The sequence below is a fragment of the Pelophylax lessonae genome, assembly GCF_965119305.1.
Source record: "Pelophylax lessonae genome assembly, chromosome: 4".
NCBI classification, from domain to species: Eukaryota; Metazoa; Chordata; class Amphibia; order Anura; family Ranidae; genus Pelophylax; species Pelophylax lessonae.
Window position 1 is genome coordinate 455488774 of NC_138771.1, and position 18901 is coordinate 455507674.

An 18901-nucleotide genomic window follows, 5' to 3' on the forward strand; every position below is an offset into this window, starting at 1 on the left:
TTAAAAGATTTCTAGCAAGGGGCTATCCTAAATGGACTCAAAAGAGCATATTCCATAGCATTAAACAAAGATAGAAACAGCCTGCTTTCACCAAGAGATCATTCTAGGAGATCTCGTACCGATTTTCAGAGTAATTCCATCACTCTAACCATTTCGTATAGTCTGGAATTCCACAAAATTAAACACATTTTTAACAAACACCTTCCCATTCTATATGGAGATAGGGAATGTGCTAAAATCCTAGAGGGGGGGTGTTAATATCGTTGCAAAAAGGGCCAAAACTTTGGGCAATCAATTATCTCCCAGCCTCTTTTCTGCTAAGAACAAAAAGACAATATCGGAAACATGGTTACATTTCAAAGGAAACTTCAAATGCGCACGAAAGATTGCATCACATGTCCACACATTGCAGGAGGTAATATCTTCCAATCTACATTGGACAATAAGACATATAGAATAGAGAAGTTTTACAATTGCAATACTACATTTTTGATTTATTTGATCACATGCAAGAGTTGCCTTGTGCAATATGTGGGCCGCACTACACGTAAGCTCAAGGATAGATTCAGAGAACACTTGAGCGATATCAGGTTACGGAAATCCACCAATATTGCACGTCACTTTAATACAGAGCGTGGTGGAGATCTGTCCCTGGTATCAGTCCAGGTGATAGAACAGGTTGTATCCCCAGTGAGAGGGGGAGATGTTTTTCGTATTTTATGTAAAAGGGAAGTGTTTTGGATACATAGACTCCAAACTCGTTTACCTGGTGGACTCAACTTTGAATGGGATGTTACTCATTTTTGCACATAAAGTTGGGTCACACTAGTCAGTATGCGACTTTTCCTTTCCCCTTTCCTTTATTGGTATCTTCACCTGTTCTGAGTTTGGATTGCTGACACTGGCAGTTGAAAAAGCAGCTACCTACATGAGGGCACCATTTGTGAGCCCCCTTTTAAGCATCATCATAGTAAGGGGTTTTTTCTCCCCTTTTCTTCCCCTTTTTCTATTCTTATGTTTTTGCCCTTCCCTCCTTTATACAGCAAAACGGACGCCGTTTGGACGTTTTTTGTATTGCGTCCCTTCCCTTCACTGTATGTAGTGACATAAATCTTGTAGGGATCACATCGGTGGATATTTATACGATATGACCATTTATATATATACTTTTTGGTAATTTTTGGCAACCTTTATTGGTTTTTGCCATTTATTCCCTGTTAATGAAGTGGGATGTCGTTTGTTTTTGCTGTCCTGTTCGTTTTATTCTTCCCCTTTTTTGATTTATTCAAAGAGAGTACATGCATTTATGCTTGGGATGATTAGGCTATAGGGGTATCAAGTTTATATACATATGTGTATTCTTTTACTGTTTGTTGGTTCTCCACATTAGTCATCATTTTTGAGATTCAATACCCATCTGTGTTTTTCTTGACCGATCGTTACCAATCTCTGTTCTTTTTCTCTCCTTTGCACCTTCTCTCTTTTTCTGCTTGGTCCTTTCTTTGTACTTTTTATTTTTATTTTCTTTTTCCTTTTCCTTTCTTTATTTTTGTTTAGGGTTCATTCCGATACCTCTGGGATATTTGGTCTGTATGAAATCTATGTGTGTATCTTGTAGCATGTTAACACAGTTCGGTATATTGATGTATATTGCAACATATATTGTAACATGTATGTGTACACCTGAATATCGTTTTTTACTATAGGCACTCACTTTGATGCATTGATTAGTTTGTGTGTACAGTGGATCTTATTGTATACTTTAGACTTCCCTGTAATATCAATGTATGAACACATATTGCTTTATTAGGGTTTGTTTCTTTTTAGTATTGAGATATATACGGATACCCTGGGCATTATGTTGTAGGGTCACTATCGTTCATTGAACACACGGCTGTGACGATATTGTCGATTTACTGTATTGTGTTATGGTGTCATACATACATTTAGCACCATATGTGTGCACACACATATATGTTTTTTAGCGACACACGCATGGGGTGCAATATATAGTATGGTATTGAGAGACCATTTCCTCCTTTTTAATCTTCCTTTTTGAAGAGATTTTGCAGTTCATATTAGGAGAGAAAACCCAGTAGTGTAGATTGCATTTTATGGATATGCATCTACATTTCCTCCTCCCCCCCCTTTACTTTCTTTCTTTCTTTTTATTTTATTTCATTCATTCATCTATTTTTTCTTTTTTCCCTCTTTTTTTTTTTTTCCATTTTTCTTCCCCTTTTTTCTTTTTCTTATCTTTTCTTTTTTCTTTTTTTCTCCCTGTTTTTTCTTCTCCCCGTTTTTTCTTCTCCCCTTTTTCCTTTTCTCTTCCTCTCATTGTTTCCCAATGTTTTTTAAACTTCTCTTTTATTCATTATTCTTTTTTTACTGTTCGTTTTTCTGTGTTAGTGTGTTTACTTTCTCTACACCTATTGCAATTTATTTGCCTTGGGTGAGTTTTTTATACATGAAATTCTTGCTGGGCTGTCTCCATTCGTGAATTAAGTGTGGACAACTTGCAGCTGTGTGTTCAATCAGCGTTGATCCTGGATGGGCCCGGGAAGTGCTAGTCACTATTTAAGCAATGTCTGTTCATGTATGTGCATGGTTACGACTAAGCGGACGTGAAACGCGTCAACCGCTGTGCACCCCCCTGTGTCTCTGGCTATCATGGATGTACTTTGAGATGTTTTTATCAATTTTTTTTATGTAAATAAACAGATTTTTATTCATCTTCATCTTCAACTTGGAGTGCGGCTTTTTCTCCTTACACATAACCATTGAATCGCCCAGGTTTAGAAAAATACTAGATAAAATACCCACTGCTTGCAGTCGCAAGCCAATGTCCGACAGGAAAACATTTTCACATTACATGGATAAGTGCTATTCCAACATGGAATCGAAGCTTAAAAGAACGTTCGAGTCCCTGGATCATGTGTGTACCACTGCCGACGTTTGGTCCGCCAACAGCAAAAGTTATTTAGGAATGACGGTGCACTGGATAGACAGCATTAGTCTTAAACGCAAGAAGGCTTCATTCATCCTTTGGACTATCACATAAAGTAACAGCATGTGTCACTGATAATGGCAGCAATTTTGTAAAAGCCTTTAGAATGTTTGAATCCCATCCTGATGAGGGGTCTGACTCTGATGAACCATCTGATGAGGAGGGGGAGGAGGAGGTCACTTTTACTGATGTTGCCGAATCACTCTCCACAGAATCAGATAAGACATTTTCACTGCCGCCTCATCTGCGCTGTGCATCACATACACTAAACCTCATCGCAAAAAATGACCTGGAGAAATGGCTGACCAGTAACAATGACTGTAAAGCAGTTTACAGAAGTGCTCTTGCTCTCTGGACAAAAACTAATCATTCTACTGTGGCTTCAGACCAGGCTGAGGATGTGCTAAAAAGAAAGCTCATCATACCCATTGCTACACGCTGGAACTCAACTCATGATGCTTTGTCTCTCATCACAGAAATCCCAATCAGAGATTTAAACACCATTTTTTCTAGACTGAGTGTAAAGAGCATCACTGAGCGAGAGTATCAGTTCCTGAAGGAATATTGTGCAGTGTTAAGTCCTCTAGCTGCTGCATTAGATATACTACAAGGAGAAGATGATTGCTACTACGGCACCCTCCTGCCAACCTTAGAGATTCTCATGTCAAAGTTTCTTGCATTGAAGGATGGTCTTTCCCAGATGACAGCTGGCATGCCTGGTGCTATTATACAGGTAAACACATATTGAATAATTTATAAGGCTGTAAAAGCTGTTAATTGAACTGTACTGTATATGTTTGTCTAATGTAGCCTACTATTTCATATCACAGGCAATCAAAGACAGATTTGCATCTGTCTTGGACAGCAAGGATGCTCTAATGGCTGTTGCCACAATGCCCAAATTAAAGGTCCGCTGGCTCAAAGATAAGAAGAGAAGAGATGTTGTTAAAACCAGGCTAATTGCTGAGTGTCGTGCCCGGATTCCTGAAGAGCCACTGATGAAACCAGCAGTTCAGAGCCCTGCCACCTCCAGTCACAATGACTTTTTTGAATTTGAAGAGGAGTTTTCCTACACCGCAGAGACTGAAGTCATGGAGTACTTAAAATGCCTGGATTTGACTGAGATTTTCTCTCCAGGTTCCTCAGGATTAAGGAAATTGCAAAGCAGTACAACACTCCAATACTGTCAAGTGCACCGGGGGAAAGGCTTTTCAGCCTGGGCAGTATTGTTCTGACTCCAAGGAGGAACAGGCTGTCGGATAAAAAATTTGAAAGGCTTTTACTTATGCGATACAATCGTTATTTCGAAGAATAGAGAGGGATGACGTTTATTACTTTTTGTTGCACTTTGTTTTATTCTGTTTTTTCATGTTTTATTCTCATGTTTCCCAAAGCCTGTGTTTTGAAACGTGTGTTGACATCATTTTAAAATGGCCTTCTTTATCCTGTTGTTTCTGGTTTTTACAGTGAGGCATATTTCTTTATGCAGAAGGGGATACTGTTCTTTCATATGGTTCAATATTTATACAATATTTATAAAATAAACTCTATGCAGAAAGAGTAAATGTTTGTCCATGTATCCTCTTCCACACGGTCAATTAAGAAAGAGGAGAGTAAAGTAATAAGTATTGAAGTTACTTTTCAAATGTAGTAACTAGTAAAGTAATCTCATTACAATTTACAGAAGTAAATAATAACTAATTACATTTTTTGAGTAACTACCCCAACACTGGCCTATATATAGGAGAGTCTTTTTGACCCATGGATTTACACCATATTCTCCCTTTACAAGTGATTGTGCTTATGTACTCTCTAGATCAGGGGTCCTCAAACTTTTTAAAGAGGGGGCCAGTTCATGGTCCCTCAGACACTGTTGGGGGCCGGACTATAGTTTGAAAAAAAAATATGAACCTTTCAATGCAGTGACCAGCGTGCCCCCTTCAATGCAGTGACCAGCGTGCCCCCTTTCATTGCAGAGAGACTATTGTGCCCCCTTTCAATGCAGAGACCATTGTGCCCCCTTTCAATGCAGAGACCAGCATGCCCCCTTTCAATGCAGAGACCAGCGTGCCCCCTTTCAATACAGAGAGACCAGTGTGCCCCCTTTCAATGCAGAGAGACGAGCGTGGCCCCTTTCAATGCAGAGAGACCAGCGTGCTCACTTTCAATGCAGAGACCAGCATGCTCCCTTTCAATGCAGAGACCAGCGTGCCCCCTTTCAATGCAGAGACCAGTGTGCCCCCTTTTAATGCAGAGACCATTGTGCCCCTTTTCAATGCAGAGACCATTGTGCCCCCTTTCAATGCAGAGACCATTGTGCCCCCTTTCAATGCAGAGACCAGCGTGCCCCCTTCAACGCAGAGACCAGCGTGCCATGCCCCTTTCAATGCAGAGAGACCAGCATGCCGTGCCCTTTTCAATGCAGAGAGACCGGTGCACTTACCAGTAAGCGGCGGCTTCTCCTCAGTCCCCTGGTGTCTCCTCGAGTCCTCCTGCCTCCTCCTCGGCCAATGGCATGAGCTCGCCTTTCGGCCAATGAGGAAGCGGGTCTCGGACCCGCTTCCTGATTGGCCAGGAGGAGGATCCATGTGACAATAGTGAATTTTCATTCGCTATTGTCACATAAATGGGTGGGCTAGGGCGCAGTGCTCTACGCCCCAGCTCCACCCTTTTCTGAAGCCTTTTAGAGCCTCTGGCTCTAAATAGGTGATTCATGAAAAAAAAAACATGTATGATACATCCCGGCCGGCGGGCCAGGTTCAGGACCCTGGCGGGCCGCATGCGGGCCTTAGTTTGAGGACCCATGCTCTAGATGTTTATTCTTTTTAGCTTTCTTTTTCTTTTTAGTTCCCTGTCATTCTTTTTGGATATTCAGATTAAATATGTTGTTCTTAATATGCTGTACCTACCCGCACCGTAACATTAGAGCAATGTTTTGCTGTATGTTGTTATGAAGTTGTTCCTCTTACCCCACGTATTCATATATGTGTGCCCGTGCATGCACACAATGTATATGCATGGACACACATACATCTATGGATATAGGTATAATTTCCATAGATATACCACATTTTCCAATATACGTACCAGATCTTGATCACTCTGCTGTATGTAATAGGTGGTTTTGGTTCCTAACTGACACCCCAGAACTTGGAGACTCAAGGGTGAGATCCGTGGTGTGCAGGCTCCTCGCCCTCCCTGCTGCCAAGACAGGTGAGCCAGGGTATCTAGGTTCCCATTTTAACTATCTTACGGCCTCAGATGCTTTATCTCTATCATCTTCCATTTGGAAATTGGGTATGTACCCTGCTAATATTTGGTTGTACAGTGATTTGTATTATGATGTGCTTTCTGCTCTGTATTGTTTTTCTACTCAAGTGTTTTGAAATAATTTTGTAACTGCTAAGATTTTTGACAATTATTGTCCTATGTAATTACATTCCCCAGTGTTGACAGGATACCCTGAAGAAGCTACAAGCGAAACGTGTAGCGATCCTGCTAGTTTTGGAGATACCCGTGGAATTTAGAGAATTTACTTCATCTACTTTCAATTATATGATCATTATCTACAGAACGGGTAAATCCATAGGCTGCTTTCTTTTGATATAGGGGAGAGCCTGTTGTTATATGTATCACTAGGAGATATTGTATTCATTTTGTATTGATCTTAAACATTTTTTAACAACGTTCATGTAAAATGTATATTTTTGTATAAACGTTTGAGTTTATTTCTCCTGGGGTTTATGAGTGGCTGGCTACCTCCAAAGTCCCATTTCCCTTTTTTTTTTCATTGGAACACAATAGTTGCAGGGATGTGGAGCCACAATTTAGTGAGTTTTGTCTCCAAAACTTTTTTTTGTGGGGAGGAGGAGGAGGAGGCTGAAGTGGAGGAGGTGGAGGAGAAGACAGAAGTGATGGAAGAGCAGCAGGAGGCCACTTCCCCTGGGGCCCACTGTAAGTACTTTGACTGTGAATGTCTGTGTTCTGTGTCCTTGTTCAAACTTGTTGAACCTTTAGAACACTTTCCGCAGACAGCTTATTGTCTATGCTTATGGCCCCTTAAAGTTGATTCACATTTGGGAGAATATTTTCAAAAACTGGAGAATCTAGTGAGTATTTACCTGTTAGGCCAAACAAAGTGCTTCCTCCACTGTCATCTCTACCATCTTCAGGCTTTAATGCTAAGAGATGAAAGACCACACCTCAGCTTCCTAGGAGCTGGGCCTCATCCCTTCCGCCACACCTGATTAATCAAACCCTTAGGTTAAGGGCTCTTTCACACAGCCCGTCCGTTGGACGGACTCCATTTATCTCAGCGGGGGATCGATCCGCTGATCCCCCGCTGAGCAGGAGGATGACAGCTGTTCTCTGCACTATGTGCAGAGACACAGCTGTCAGACATTCCTCATGCAACTCTATGGGGAAATCAGATGGGAACGGACCGTCGGTCCGTTCTCATCCAATCCTCTGGATGGATGGAAAATAGGGTTTCCATCCGTCCACATTTGACGGATCAGATGTCAGCGGACATTTCTCCGCTGACATCAGATGCCCCATAGGGATGCATTGGGGGACCGTTCAGATCTGCCAAAAAAATGGACAGGCGGATCTGAACGGTCTGCCTGTGTGAAAGAGCCCTTATAGCAAACACTGATCCTATGTGGATTGAATTGGACAGCATTCCCACCATAGATATAGCCATGGAGATTGCATGTCAAATTTTCATCTTGTTGGCCAAGGAATTCACCTTACACATGCCCTAAACATTTTTTGGGATTAAGCATTTAAACCTGACTACGCAGACCAGCAATTTATCATGTTTGCGCAAGAATGTATGTAAAACAGGGCAAATATGCTACAGTGCCTAGCTTTTGGTGTGGGGGTTTTGTGAATCCTTTGTTTATGCATTTTGCCTCCAGGTAATTACCTTGTCTCTTTTTCTCCACAGTGCCGATGGACCCACCGCTGCCTGAAATGAAGGTGATGCTGCAGTGAGCCGTTCACCACTTCCAGGCTTTGGAGCGGCAACTTGGGGTTGGTCCTTCTGCTGACCAGGCCTTGTATTTTAAGTCTTTGTTTTAAGTTTTTTATATTTACAATTATGTTTTATCTTTTGTTAAAATACATTTTTATTTTTTGTACAAATTCAAACTTCTGTCTGTCATTCAAAACGTCAAAGTCTGTAATATATATATATAATAGAGATATAACTGGTACAATAATGAGAAACATATAAATATTAGTGATGGGCTTGGTGTTCGAGTCGAACGTAAGTTTGACTTGAACATCAGATGTTAGTTTGTTCGCTGAACAAATGGAGACGCTGGGCCATGAGCGCCCCATAATGCACTTCACTATTGCAGTGCATTGGTTGCTGATGATTGGCCAAAGCATGCACCTGACTTTTATGCTTTGGCCAATCACAGCACCATGTCCTGTCAGAGCCATGATTGGCCAAAGGCAGGGTGCCTTTAACCAATCATGGCTCAGGGCCAGGGCTAAATCCACACCCCACACTATATAAGGCTGCTGCTGACACAGCAGCCATGTATAGTGTGTGACAATAGAGATTAGGCAGGTAGTTAGTGGATAGTGAGTTGAGTCAATTTAGTGCAGTCAATGTAGTGCACATGTATAGATATATTGTAGTCCTGGGTCCCTGTCACTTGTGGTTCGGGAGCAGTGCCATGCAAAGCTGACCAAGATTTCCCATAGATTACAATGAACACTGAAAGTTGAAAATTGGTCTCGACAGGAAGGGGGTGAAAGCGCCCTGTATTAAAGTGGTTAAGGGAAGCCTGTGACAGAACAATGGCATAGGGTTCCCCCCCCCCCCAGTCCATACCAGGCCCTCCTGAACCATACCAGGCCACTTGCCCTCAACATGGGGAGGGTGCTTTGGGGTGCACCCAAAAGCACCTTGTCCCCATGTTGATGGGGAGAAGGGCCTCTTACCGACAACCCTGGGCGGTGGTTGTGTGGGTCTGCGGGTGGGGGGGGCTTATCTAAAACTGGAAGCCCCCTTTAACAAGGGGGCCCCCAGATCTCAACCCCATGTGAATGGGTATTCACATCGTACCCCTACCCATTCACCCAAAAGTTTCAAAAAAAAAGTAAAAACACAGAACACAGTTTTGGACAAGTCCTTTATTCAAAATAAAAAATTACAAAATACTCTCCCTTGCTGTAAATCCAGTTAATCATGACACCTGCCAGACCCCCCCCCCCCCCCCCCCCCAAAAAAAAAGAAAAAAAAAAAAAAAAAAAAACACACAACCAAAAACCGCTTTGCCTCTCCGTATGCCAATTTAGAGTTTTGACAGCTCTCTTCTAGGCAATGGGTGGGGCCAGGGCTGCTGTTAGAAATCGCAGGCTCCCCCCCCCCAAGAAAATATTAAAGATATATTTAGCTAAAATTACAACAAAATCACTATTAGCAGACACAAATATAACATAACTCGCATAATTCCTGCTAAATCTAAAAGAAGAAAAAAAATGTTAAATAAGAAGAAAAGTATACAGGCTGGGCAAGTTGGCGCTCAGTGATCAGAGAGAAACAAAGTTACAATTTACAAATAAACTCCTGGGCAGAGATAAGTGCTGGGAGGGGGGCCCACACAAGGGAGGGGGATTAGTGATAGTGATTACTGATAGCAGGGAGAGGGACAGATCAGATTCAGGTGCTGGAGGAAGATTTCTGTATTTGTTGTCCATCACTAATCCCCCTCTCTGTGTGGGGCCCCCCCCTGTGTGCTTGGGCCCCCCACCTGGTTACATCACTCGGTGGCACCACCCCGTCCGACATCAGAAGGGGCAGGGTCACTGGGTGATGGCCCCGCTCCTTGCCTTGAAAAAAAGCTGTCAAATCTCCAAATTGGCATACGGCGTGGAGCCTCAGAAGAGGCAAAGCGGTTCTTTATTTTTTTTTTTTTCTCGGGTCTGGCAGGCATCGTGATTGACGATGGATTTATATCGAGGGACGTTGAATCTGTATTGCCGTAAGCCAACAATACATTACAAATTTGTGTCAATTTTACAATGATCATGCATTTGAGCCCTATATATATATTTGAGATTTATGTAATTATTGAAGAATGGGACTACCTAATATGCCAAATGTTATTGTGCTCAGCTCAATGGTTTAGTGGTTAGAGCTACTATCTATAAACACTGCAACCATGGGTTCAAATCCTAAGTATGACATCAATAAATTTTAGCCAGTTTTGAATACTGAAACTTGGCGAATGCCTAAATGCAACCAGCACATATGCGTGTGTGTTTCTTGAATATACACAGCCATTTACATGCAATTTTCAGTGATGTAGCCAAGGTATTACTATGTAGCAAAATAATCACTCACAAGGTGTTAGCACGGTTGGGACAAGAACTCATGACCTGGAACTCTTTGTCCGTGAGCATAGACCAATGTGCTGAGTACTGTTAGACATGCCTGAAAGTTTATGATGAATAATGAATGTGGATAATTAGAGAGCTGTATAGACCGCTAATATTAAATCTAAAGGTTAGAGATACAGAACTATACATAAAAAAATAAAATGTAACCACAATCACTGACATTTGCTCTGTAATATTGATTCAGAATAGAGGAATTTCTTTTTATTAAAAACGCAACCACAAATTGGTCTACCCTAATTGGAATTCTTTATTGTATCTAGTTGTCATTTTACATTTGCAGGTTCACCCAATTGAGGTGTTACTTTAGCTGGGAGTAGTTTAATGGGAAGTGAACAGTTCTACTCCTTTCTTTTAGTGAAGGAGGCTCTCAGGCTGTTCATTTTTTTTTTCTTGCAGGCTTTCTATTTTGGCTATGGGATCCATCACAGTGAAGAGACTGAATACACCAGTTACTGTCCTGCAGAGAATGGATGTCACTGCAGAGAACATGGGATCCAAGCACAGTTCTTTGATGTTCAGCTCAGTTAATAAACCATAACATTATGTAGTGGAGCTTAACACCAAACCTACAAGAACCAGTGGTTTCATTATTAACCCCTTGATTACTTTTAGCTTCTCCACCTAACTTAGCTTTGTAATCCAATATGGTAGACTATGGGTTATTTTTCCAAGGACTGAAAAAACACTTAAGGAGCAAAAAATATAAATTTATAAAGTGGATTTACCTCTTTGTGCTGTGCACAGGTCTTTCAATATATCAATTCATATTTGTTAAAGATGAACTTCAGTATATTTAAAACTACAGATGGCATACATGTACTTGTCCTGAGTTACCTTCAATAGTATCTATAATTCGGTTTGGTCAGTCTTGATATTCATACACCCTACAGTGCATAGCCAGGTGAAATACTTTTTTGTTGCAGCAAAGCAATACATCTCATACAATACATCTACATCCCCATCTTAGATGGAAACAAACCCAATGGCTGAGCATATGTAGATGAATAGGCTGATCTTTACTTGTTTCAGGTTATGTTGCTGATAACAGTGCATCAGAAGGGAACATGGTCCCTTTAACCTTATTGTCAGAAGCAATACAGTGCAAGGAATTTTAAAGTAGGAGTAAACTCCCATACACAGTTTTTACCAATAGCCTATAATAAGGCTTACCTATCAGGGTGACCACGAGTCCCGGATTGCCCAGGACAGTGCTACATTTTGAAGGTCTTTCCCAGGTACCTTCCAGGACAGTACAGTGTCCCAGAACGAACCCGATTCCGCCTTTCGCGATTCTGCATTGATGCAGAGAACAGCTGCATCAATTGCCGATAAAGCAATCTCACTGCAGCACAGCACCCTGCCTCTCTTAAAGAAACCCCGCAAGTGGAAGATAACGCCCCTTTCCTAGTTGGGTGCTTTTACAAAGGAGGAGCGGTGGGCTTTAGCCAGCCCTGTTTTCCCACCGCTAACGTCACCTCTAGCCACCCATGTTTGGTGTGTCTTACCCAAGCGTCCCAACTCCCAGATGAATTACTGGACGCTGCAGTGCTCAGTCATCCCCCTCTGTGTGTTACAGACATCAGGTACTAGTAGTTCCCTATGGCTGAATTAAGTTTTGTGCATATCAAGTAGAAGCTCCTTTTAGATTTCTCTTGAGACTTCATTATTCCCCAATTTCTACTTCAGATCCCTCAAGTCATTTGTATTCCCTTTGTAGTCTAGGGTTTTTTTTCTAAATATGAAACTTTAGTGCCCTAGATAAAGAGCATTTGTTTAATCTTAGGCTAACAAATGTTAAAGAACAATTACACTATTTGAATCTAAGTGGCTGCCTGCAATTACAATGCTAGGCTTACATACATCAAACCAATGCTTTTTCTAGCTAAGGCATTAAAGCGGAGTTCCGGGCACAGAATCGTTTTTGTATAATTCACTGCTTGGTCTTCCTTACCCTTTGCTGAGCCTGAATTGGATATTCCCGTTTTTTTTTTCCCTTACCTGTTCAGAGAGCATTATATACTCACCTTTGCATCGACTTCCTCCCTCCAGAGCCGCAGCTCTCCCCATCACTTCCGCTCCCGCAATGCGTCCTGGGAGCTCTTACTCGGCGCTCCCAAGATGCACTGTGCAGTGACGTAGGCGGCCGCTCTTATCGCGTGATTTCCTCTAACGTTGCCGGACGGAAACCAGTACTATGCCGATCGCATAGTACTGGGCATGCGCGAGATTTCACGCTTGACTCACAGGCCTACGCCCACTCGAATGAGGAAGAAGGGAAGACCTTTCCCCACAACGGACTCAGCGATCCACAAGAAAGATGGCGGCGCTCGTCCAAAATTTTATAAAGTAAGATTTCATACTTGCAAAAAGATTATTCCAGTCTAAGAAATAGGATTAGCGGATATATAGTGGTGTAAGGGTCACTGTTTGGGGGACATCAAAATAAAAACGATTCTGTGCCCAGAACTCCGCTTTAAGGTTGCATTAAAAACTACACTCCACTCTCAAGCATAGTGCATTGTATGGCGAGTGCCATTTCCTAAATGGGTAGAAAAAACCCAGTGATGTCACATGGTTTGTGACATCACTGAACGCTTCATATGGGTGGGGGGTCCCTGAAGTTTGGTAATGTGGTCACCCTATAGGTACTGTAAATATCTCCTAAATGTGCACCATTTAGGAGATCTTTGCTGTACATGCAGCTGGTGACCTCACCAGCACATGCGCTGATGTAATGGCCACCCGGGCAAGTTTGTGAACCAGGAGGGAAGGCCAGGTGAAGATGGAAGCCTTGAAGATGGAAACCTTGTCAGCGCAGCACTGAAAGGCTTTGTTCTAAAGGTGTGTTCACATAATGTGAAAGTATACACTACATAATGGCTTTACCTTGAATAAAAAAAAACACTGGTTTACTACTGCTTTAAAGTTCACCATACATACTTTTTTTTACCCCCACTCCACACACACGTATTTAGACCATCTTTTTGTTTAAGCAAAGGTGGCTTTTTTTTAAGCGCCATGTGCATCTCTGCTGGTATCAGCAAGTAGATTCCTGCAGGGTTGAACAGGTTGGGACATGTTCATGCATTGCAGAGATCTGCCTAATTTTTACTGTACACATAATATTTGACAGTGGAATTGATTTACTAATATTTGACAGTGGAATTGATTACTAAAACTGGAGACTGCAAAATCTGGTGCAGCTGTGCATGGTAGCCATTCAGCTTCTAACTTTAGCTTGGACCAAAAATAAAATCAAGCTGATTTAGCCAGCACGTGCCTATTTTACAAAATGACTCCAATGTGACAAGTGAGAACTATAAAATCTCCCCATAAATACAGCACTTCCAAATCCAGCAAAATATAGTACCTGCAAAACAGGTGTTCTCACTTGAGCTCCTCCGCAAAATTAAAAACCCACACCAAACGGCCCGTGGACTGGGAAACCATTTTGAAGCTCTTAATTTTGCAACATTGTTACATTTGAGCACTGTATTTGTAGGAGATTTAGGTCCGGTTCACACTTATGCGATGCGGGAAGGCTGCGAACTCGCAGCCTGTTCCCGCATCGCACACGCACCCCCGGCAGTTCACACTGCCATATGCGATCCGCTGGGGGGTGTCAATGTAATCTTAACGACACCCCCAGTTTGATCGCATATCGCAGTGCGATCGTGCAGTTCGCACAGGATCGGATCGCACAAGTGTGAACCGCTGTGCGATCCGATCCTGATGCGGCTGCAAAAATGCCTCCTGTGCGTGTTTGCTGCGGGTGCGATGCAAATTTAGCCATACAGTTTGCACCGCACAGCCGATCGCATGTAATGTCGGAGTAGTGCGCTCCGACATTACATGCGAACCCCGCACACGCACAAGTGTGAACCGGGGCTCATAGTTCCCACTTGTGCTTGACACATACTGCCTCTAAGTGGCATTAGTACACAGCTGCTATAAGTGATTAGCACAGTGGTGGTGGTTTCACCCACAGTACAGAAAGGGGTTTTTGTCACCAAGATTGTAGGTTAACACCACCCCAAAACACATCTAAAATGTGCCTTAGTGCTAGGAATGTTTAGCAAGCATTTTAATGGGCAGAAGTGAAGATTCTGGCCAATAAAATAAAACACTCAATTGCTTGATGCGCCTTAATGCATCTACATGCATTTGCAAAGGCGCAGCTTAGGAGCATTTTAAAACTGTTCTGCTAGGAGAAAATCATTTACAAAATCCCTAGTGTACACAAGGCATAAAAGATGGCGATTCGCACTAGGCGTTTAGGTTGCACCCTATAAGATCATTAGCTGCTCACGCTGTTCTTATAACCAAGATTTACAGATCCCCTGCATTGGAGGCAAATTAACTAAAACCTTAGTACACTATCCCTCCACAAGGCAAATAAAGGGGGTACCTTTGCTATAGCTTTAAAGTTCTGCAATCCTTGGCTACTAGTTGACAGAAAGCATTGCATTTGGCTGCAAAGTTATAGCAAAGTTTGAGGAAGTCCAGGTGACTGGAAAAGGCTTGGGACTATATGGACTTGTGTCTCTGGAGAACCCCAAGCATTATAAGTGTTCCCCCCTCACTTCCAGTGGGGGTCACAAGCTCCCATTTTTGTACACAAGATTTGTCAGTCCTTCCCCAGCCCGCTTATTAGGCATCACAGGGAACAGCTGAGGGAGAGTCTAAACTAAAGCTAGTTTGGTTATAAGAGCAGCATTAGTCATACATTCAGGCTCTGCCCCATATTGGTTTTTGGGCTGAAATTATAAAGAAATTAGTGGTTGAACCATTTCATTTTTATGACACAAAGTTGACATTTTGCAGGGCTTTCTAGAACCATAATAGGAATAAGGAGAGAGCCAGATAAGAAAAAAAAAGGTTTTTTTATTTAAGCATTTGCAGTTTTAGAGTTGCATGTATGGCTCCTGCGACGTATCCATAAGCCTAGAACAACTACAGCCACAGACCCAACTACCCCAGCAGTTACTAGTGCTCTAACCAGGTCCAGTGTGGAATACTGTGAGAGATTAGTACCTGAGGGGAGAAAACACATTAGCATCACAAATGTAGAAAGAACCCCCCCCCCCCCCAAACAACAAAGATTACCTTCCAGTTTTAGCATTTCGTCATCATGCTCAGAAACAAATGCAACGGCTCCTTGAGAAGTCACTGTGTTCGTCAGAGACATCAGATCCTGGTGTTCAACCATAGCCATCCTCCCTGAAACAGCATTTTAGGATTAAAGATACAAATTTGATCTAGATCAATCTGATAAAGAGTCTCACTTGAGGGGGTGAAAAACCCTGGGCTCTGTATAAAAAAAAATACTCACTTCTCCTTTGCCCGCAAGAAACCACACAGTTGTCCATGGTAGAAGGCACACAAACTGAAGCACTGCAGTGAAAGTATACCTGCAGACAGGTTTACACAGTTAAAAAAAAAAAAAAAGTGAATTGGGGGGGCAGGGAAATAAAGTGTGAAAACAATATTATATTTGTTTACCAGGCCTTCAAGAGCAAGCTGGGTACTGGAGTCAGTGAATGTGAAGGTGTTCACAACAAAACGCTTGTAGTAGTTTGGTAGAGGTACAGCCTGTGAAGCAGTTCCAACAGAAATCAGCCTGCTAATGTAGTTGTCTCCATCAAAAGGGCAACTGAAATATTAAACATTGAGAATAGAGGAGTTGTGCACCAAAAAAAAAAAAAAAAAAAAAAAAAAAAGTATTCTAGATGATCTGGGCTACAGATTTCCCACCTGTCAAACAATATGGGCCATTGAGGAAGGAGTGTAGGATCTGCAGAGTTGGTGGCCCAGCAGTCATTTAAGACCAGGACCAGGTTTGGATCTGTTCTACGTATGATAAGGACCTCCAGGTAGACTGGGTCTCTGAGCACTTTGACCACAGGATAGTCCCCCTCACTGTAGTATGATGCATAGGCAAGATCTGCATTACATAAAATAGTTACACATGCAAACCCACAAGAGTTTTCCCTCATAGCATACAAGTTGTATAAACAGCGTTTTACTTACCAGATAGAACCCCCCCCCCCCCCCCACCCAAGAAAACCCTTTCTAATGTGAACTGTTAGGTGAACTATTAGGTGGGGTAAATTTATGTGCTGCAGTGCCTTTGTAAAGCCCCGTACACGTACCGATTGTCGGCCGTAAATATTCAGCCGACGACCGATCGGTCGATTGTAGGCTTGTTAGTATGATGCTTCCGACAGCACATTCTCGGCCGAACAGAATCTGTCGTGCAGTCATTAAAATGTGTTGGCCAACACCAGAACGGCCGATTGTTCGCCAGTCAGTACAGATTTCGGCCGACAGCAGATTAGCAAGACTGGGCATGCTCAGAAAAACAACAAAAAAAAAAAAAAAAAACCAAGGAAAGATAATCACATGACATCACTTCTGCAGTCGGCTGTTGGCCGACAAAATTCGTGTGCAGTCTTTTGCAGTTTTCAGCAGACCCTGGACAAAAGACGGCCGATCGTCGGCCGACGATCAGTACGTGTGTACGGGGCTTTAGGCAAGGTCAATTTGGTTGTTTTGCAGGCTAGCTGATATTTTGCTATGTGCCCTTCTATGTACACCTTACGACAAGTGTCAGTTTCTACTTTTGTACAGTAGTATAAATGCATAGGCGTGCCATGTGCAGGAGTGAAGAGGAACAAACAAGGCATATTTACAGGTTAACATGTGATCAGGAGACTTAAACCCAATTTTTGTGTAAACAGAAAATACTGTAAGTGGACAATAGACCCAAGAGCCAGATTCCTGAAATGAAGATTGAAGCATTTTCAAACCAGGCTGTTATGGACAAAAGAAAAACAAGCAGCCTTGCACAAAAGACACCCCTCAGCATTTATTTGAAATAAGTCCTGAAGGGTTTAGGGACCCCAGGATATCCATTTGATTGACTTTACAGCAGTTGTCCTGAGCCACAGCCTTCCTCCCTTTTTGCTCAACAGCTAGCCTTTAAAGAGGTTGTAAACTCACATTTTTTCCCCCCCCAACCTGAAAGAGAAACACATAAGGAGCTAGTATGCATCGCATACTAGCTCATTATGAAATACTTTAGAACGAGCCCCCGCCATGCCACCCGCTTACCTGTATGACAGACGACTTGTTCAGTCGCCCGTCTTCTGGGATCGCGGCATCCGGCCATCTGATTGGCCGGACCCGAGATAACATCACTCCCGCGCATGCGCACGGGAGCCGCCGTACACGGCATAGGGCTCTGAAGGAATGGCATGGGTGGCCGTTCCTTCAGAGCGCATGCGCCGATGACACCATCGGCTGCATGCAATGTAAATATCTCCTAAACGGTACATGTTTAGGAGATATTTACAGTACCTATAGGTAAGCCTCATCATAGGCTTACCTATAGGTAAAGTTGCAGAGGAGGGTTTACTTCCTCTTTAAGCAGATGAAGGCTGCAGTTTGGCAGGGGTGCCCTGTCCTGCTAGCAAACGGAGAGGAGTCACAGGAAACAGTAAAGGACTGAAGCTAGACTTGCTCCATAGTGAGGCTGGTAAACAGAACCCCACACTACACAAAAGGCTGATTTCTCATTCACAAATCTGGCTAAATCTGTATTCGTGAGCACTTTGCCGAGAGAATACATCCACCTCACAGGTGTGGCATATCAAGATGCTGATTAGACAGCATGATTATTGCTAAGGTGTGCCTTAGGCTGGCCACAATAAAAGGTCACTAAAATGTGCAGTTTAATCACACAGCACAATGCCACAAGTTGAGGGATTGTGCAATTGGCATGCTGACTGCAGGAATGGCCACCAACTGTTGCCCATGAATTGAATGATCATTTCTCCATCATAAAAAACATCTGCAATGGAGTTTCAGAGAATTTGGCAGTACATCCAACTGGCTCCACAAACGCAGACCACGTGTAACCACACCAGCCCAGGACCTCCACGATCGTCTGAGACAAGCCACCCGACAGCTGCTGCAACAATTGTTTTGCATAACCAAAGAATTTCTGCACAAACTGTCAGAAACCTCATCAGGGTCTCGACCTGACTGCAGTTAGTAGTCACCGACTTGAATGGGCAAACGCTCACAGTCTACGACATCTGGCACTTGGAAAGATGTTCTCTTCACTGTGCAGGGCAGATGGCAGACAACATATGGCTTTGTGTGGGTAAGCCGTTTGCTGATGTCAACGTTGTGGATCAAGTGGCCCATGGCGGCAGTGGGGTTATGGTATGGGACAACGAACACCGGTGCATTTTATTGATGGCATTTTGAATGCACAGGGATACCATAATGAGATCCTGAGGCCCAATGTTGTGCCATTCATCCACAACCATCACCTCATGTTGCAAGGATCTGTACACAATTTCTGGAAGCTGAAAACATCCCAGTTCTTGCATGGCCAGCACACTCAGACATGTCACTCATTGAGAAGGTTTGGGATGCTTTGGATCGACATATGACAGCTTTTTTCAGGTC

General features: G+C 42.8%; 2 protein-coding genes across 3 annotated transcripts in view; one reads left to right on the top strand and one right to left on the bottom strand.

The window, feature by feature from the left end:
* Positions 1–18901, top strand: part of LOC309552113 (cationic amino acid transporter 2-like) — a 251702-nt gene that overhangs the window by 98338 nt on the left and 134463 nt on the right. The window lies entirely within an intron of this gene.
* The window catches only part of LOC309554623 (uncharacterized protein), a gene marked incomplete at both ends in the record, with an annotated part of 49093 nt that overhangs the window by 22167 nt on the left and 8025 nt on the right, over positions 1–18901 (bottom strand). Inside the window, 4 exons of the mRNA XM_082256342.1 lie at positions 15530–15643; positions 15756–15834; positions 15926–16076; positions 16178–16367. Coding sequence (XP_082112468.1) covers positions 15530–15643; positions 15756–15834; positions 15926–16076; positions 16178–16367 — 534 coding nt within the window. The remainder of the gene's footprint in view (positions 1–15529; positions 15644–15755; positions 15835–15925; positions 16077–16177; positions 16368–18901) is intronic.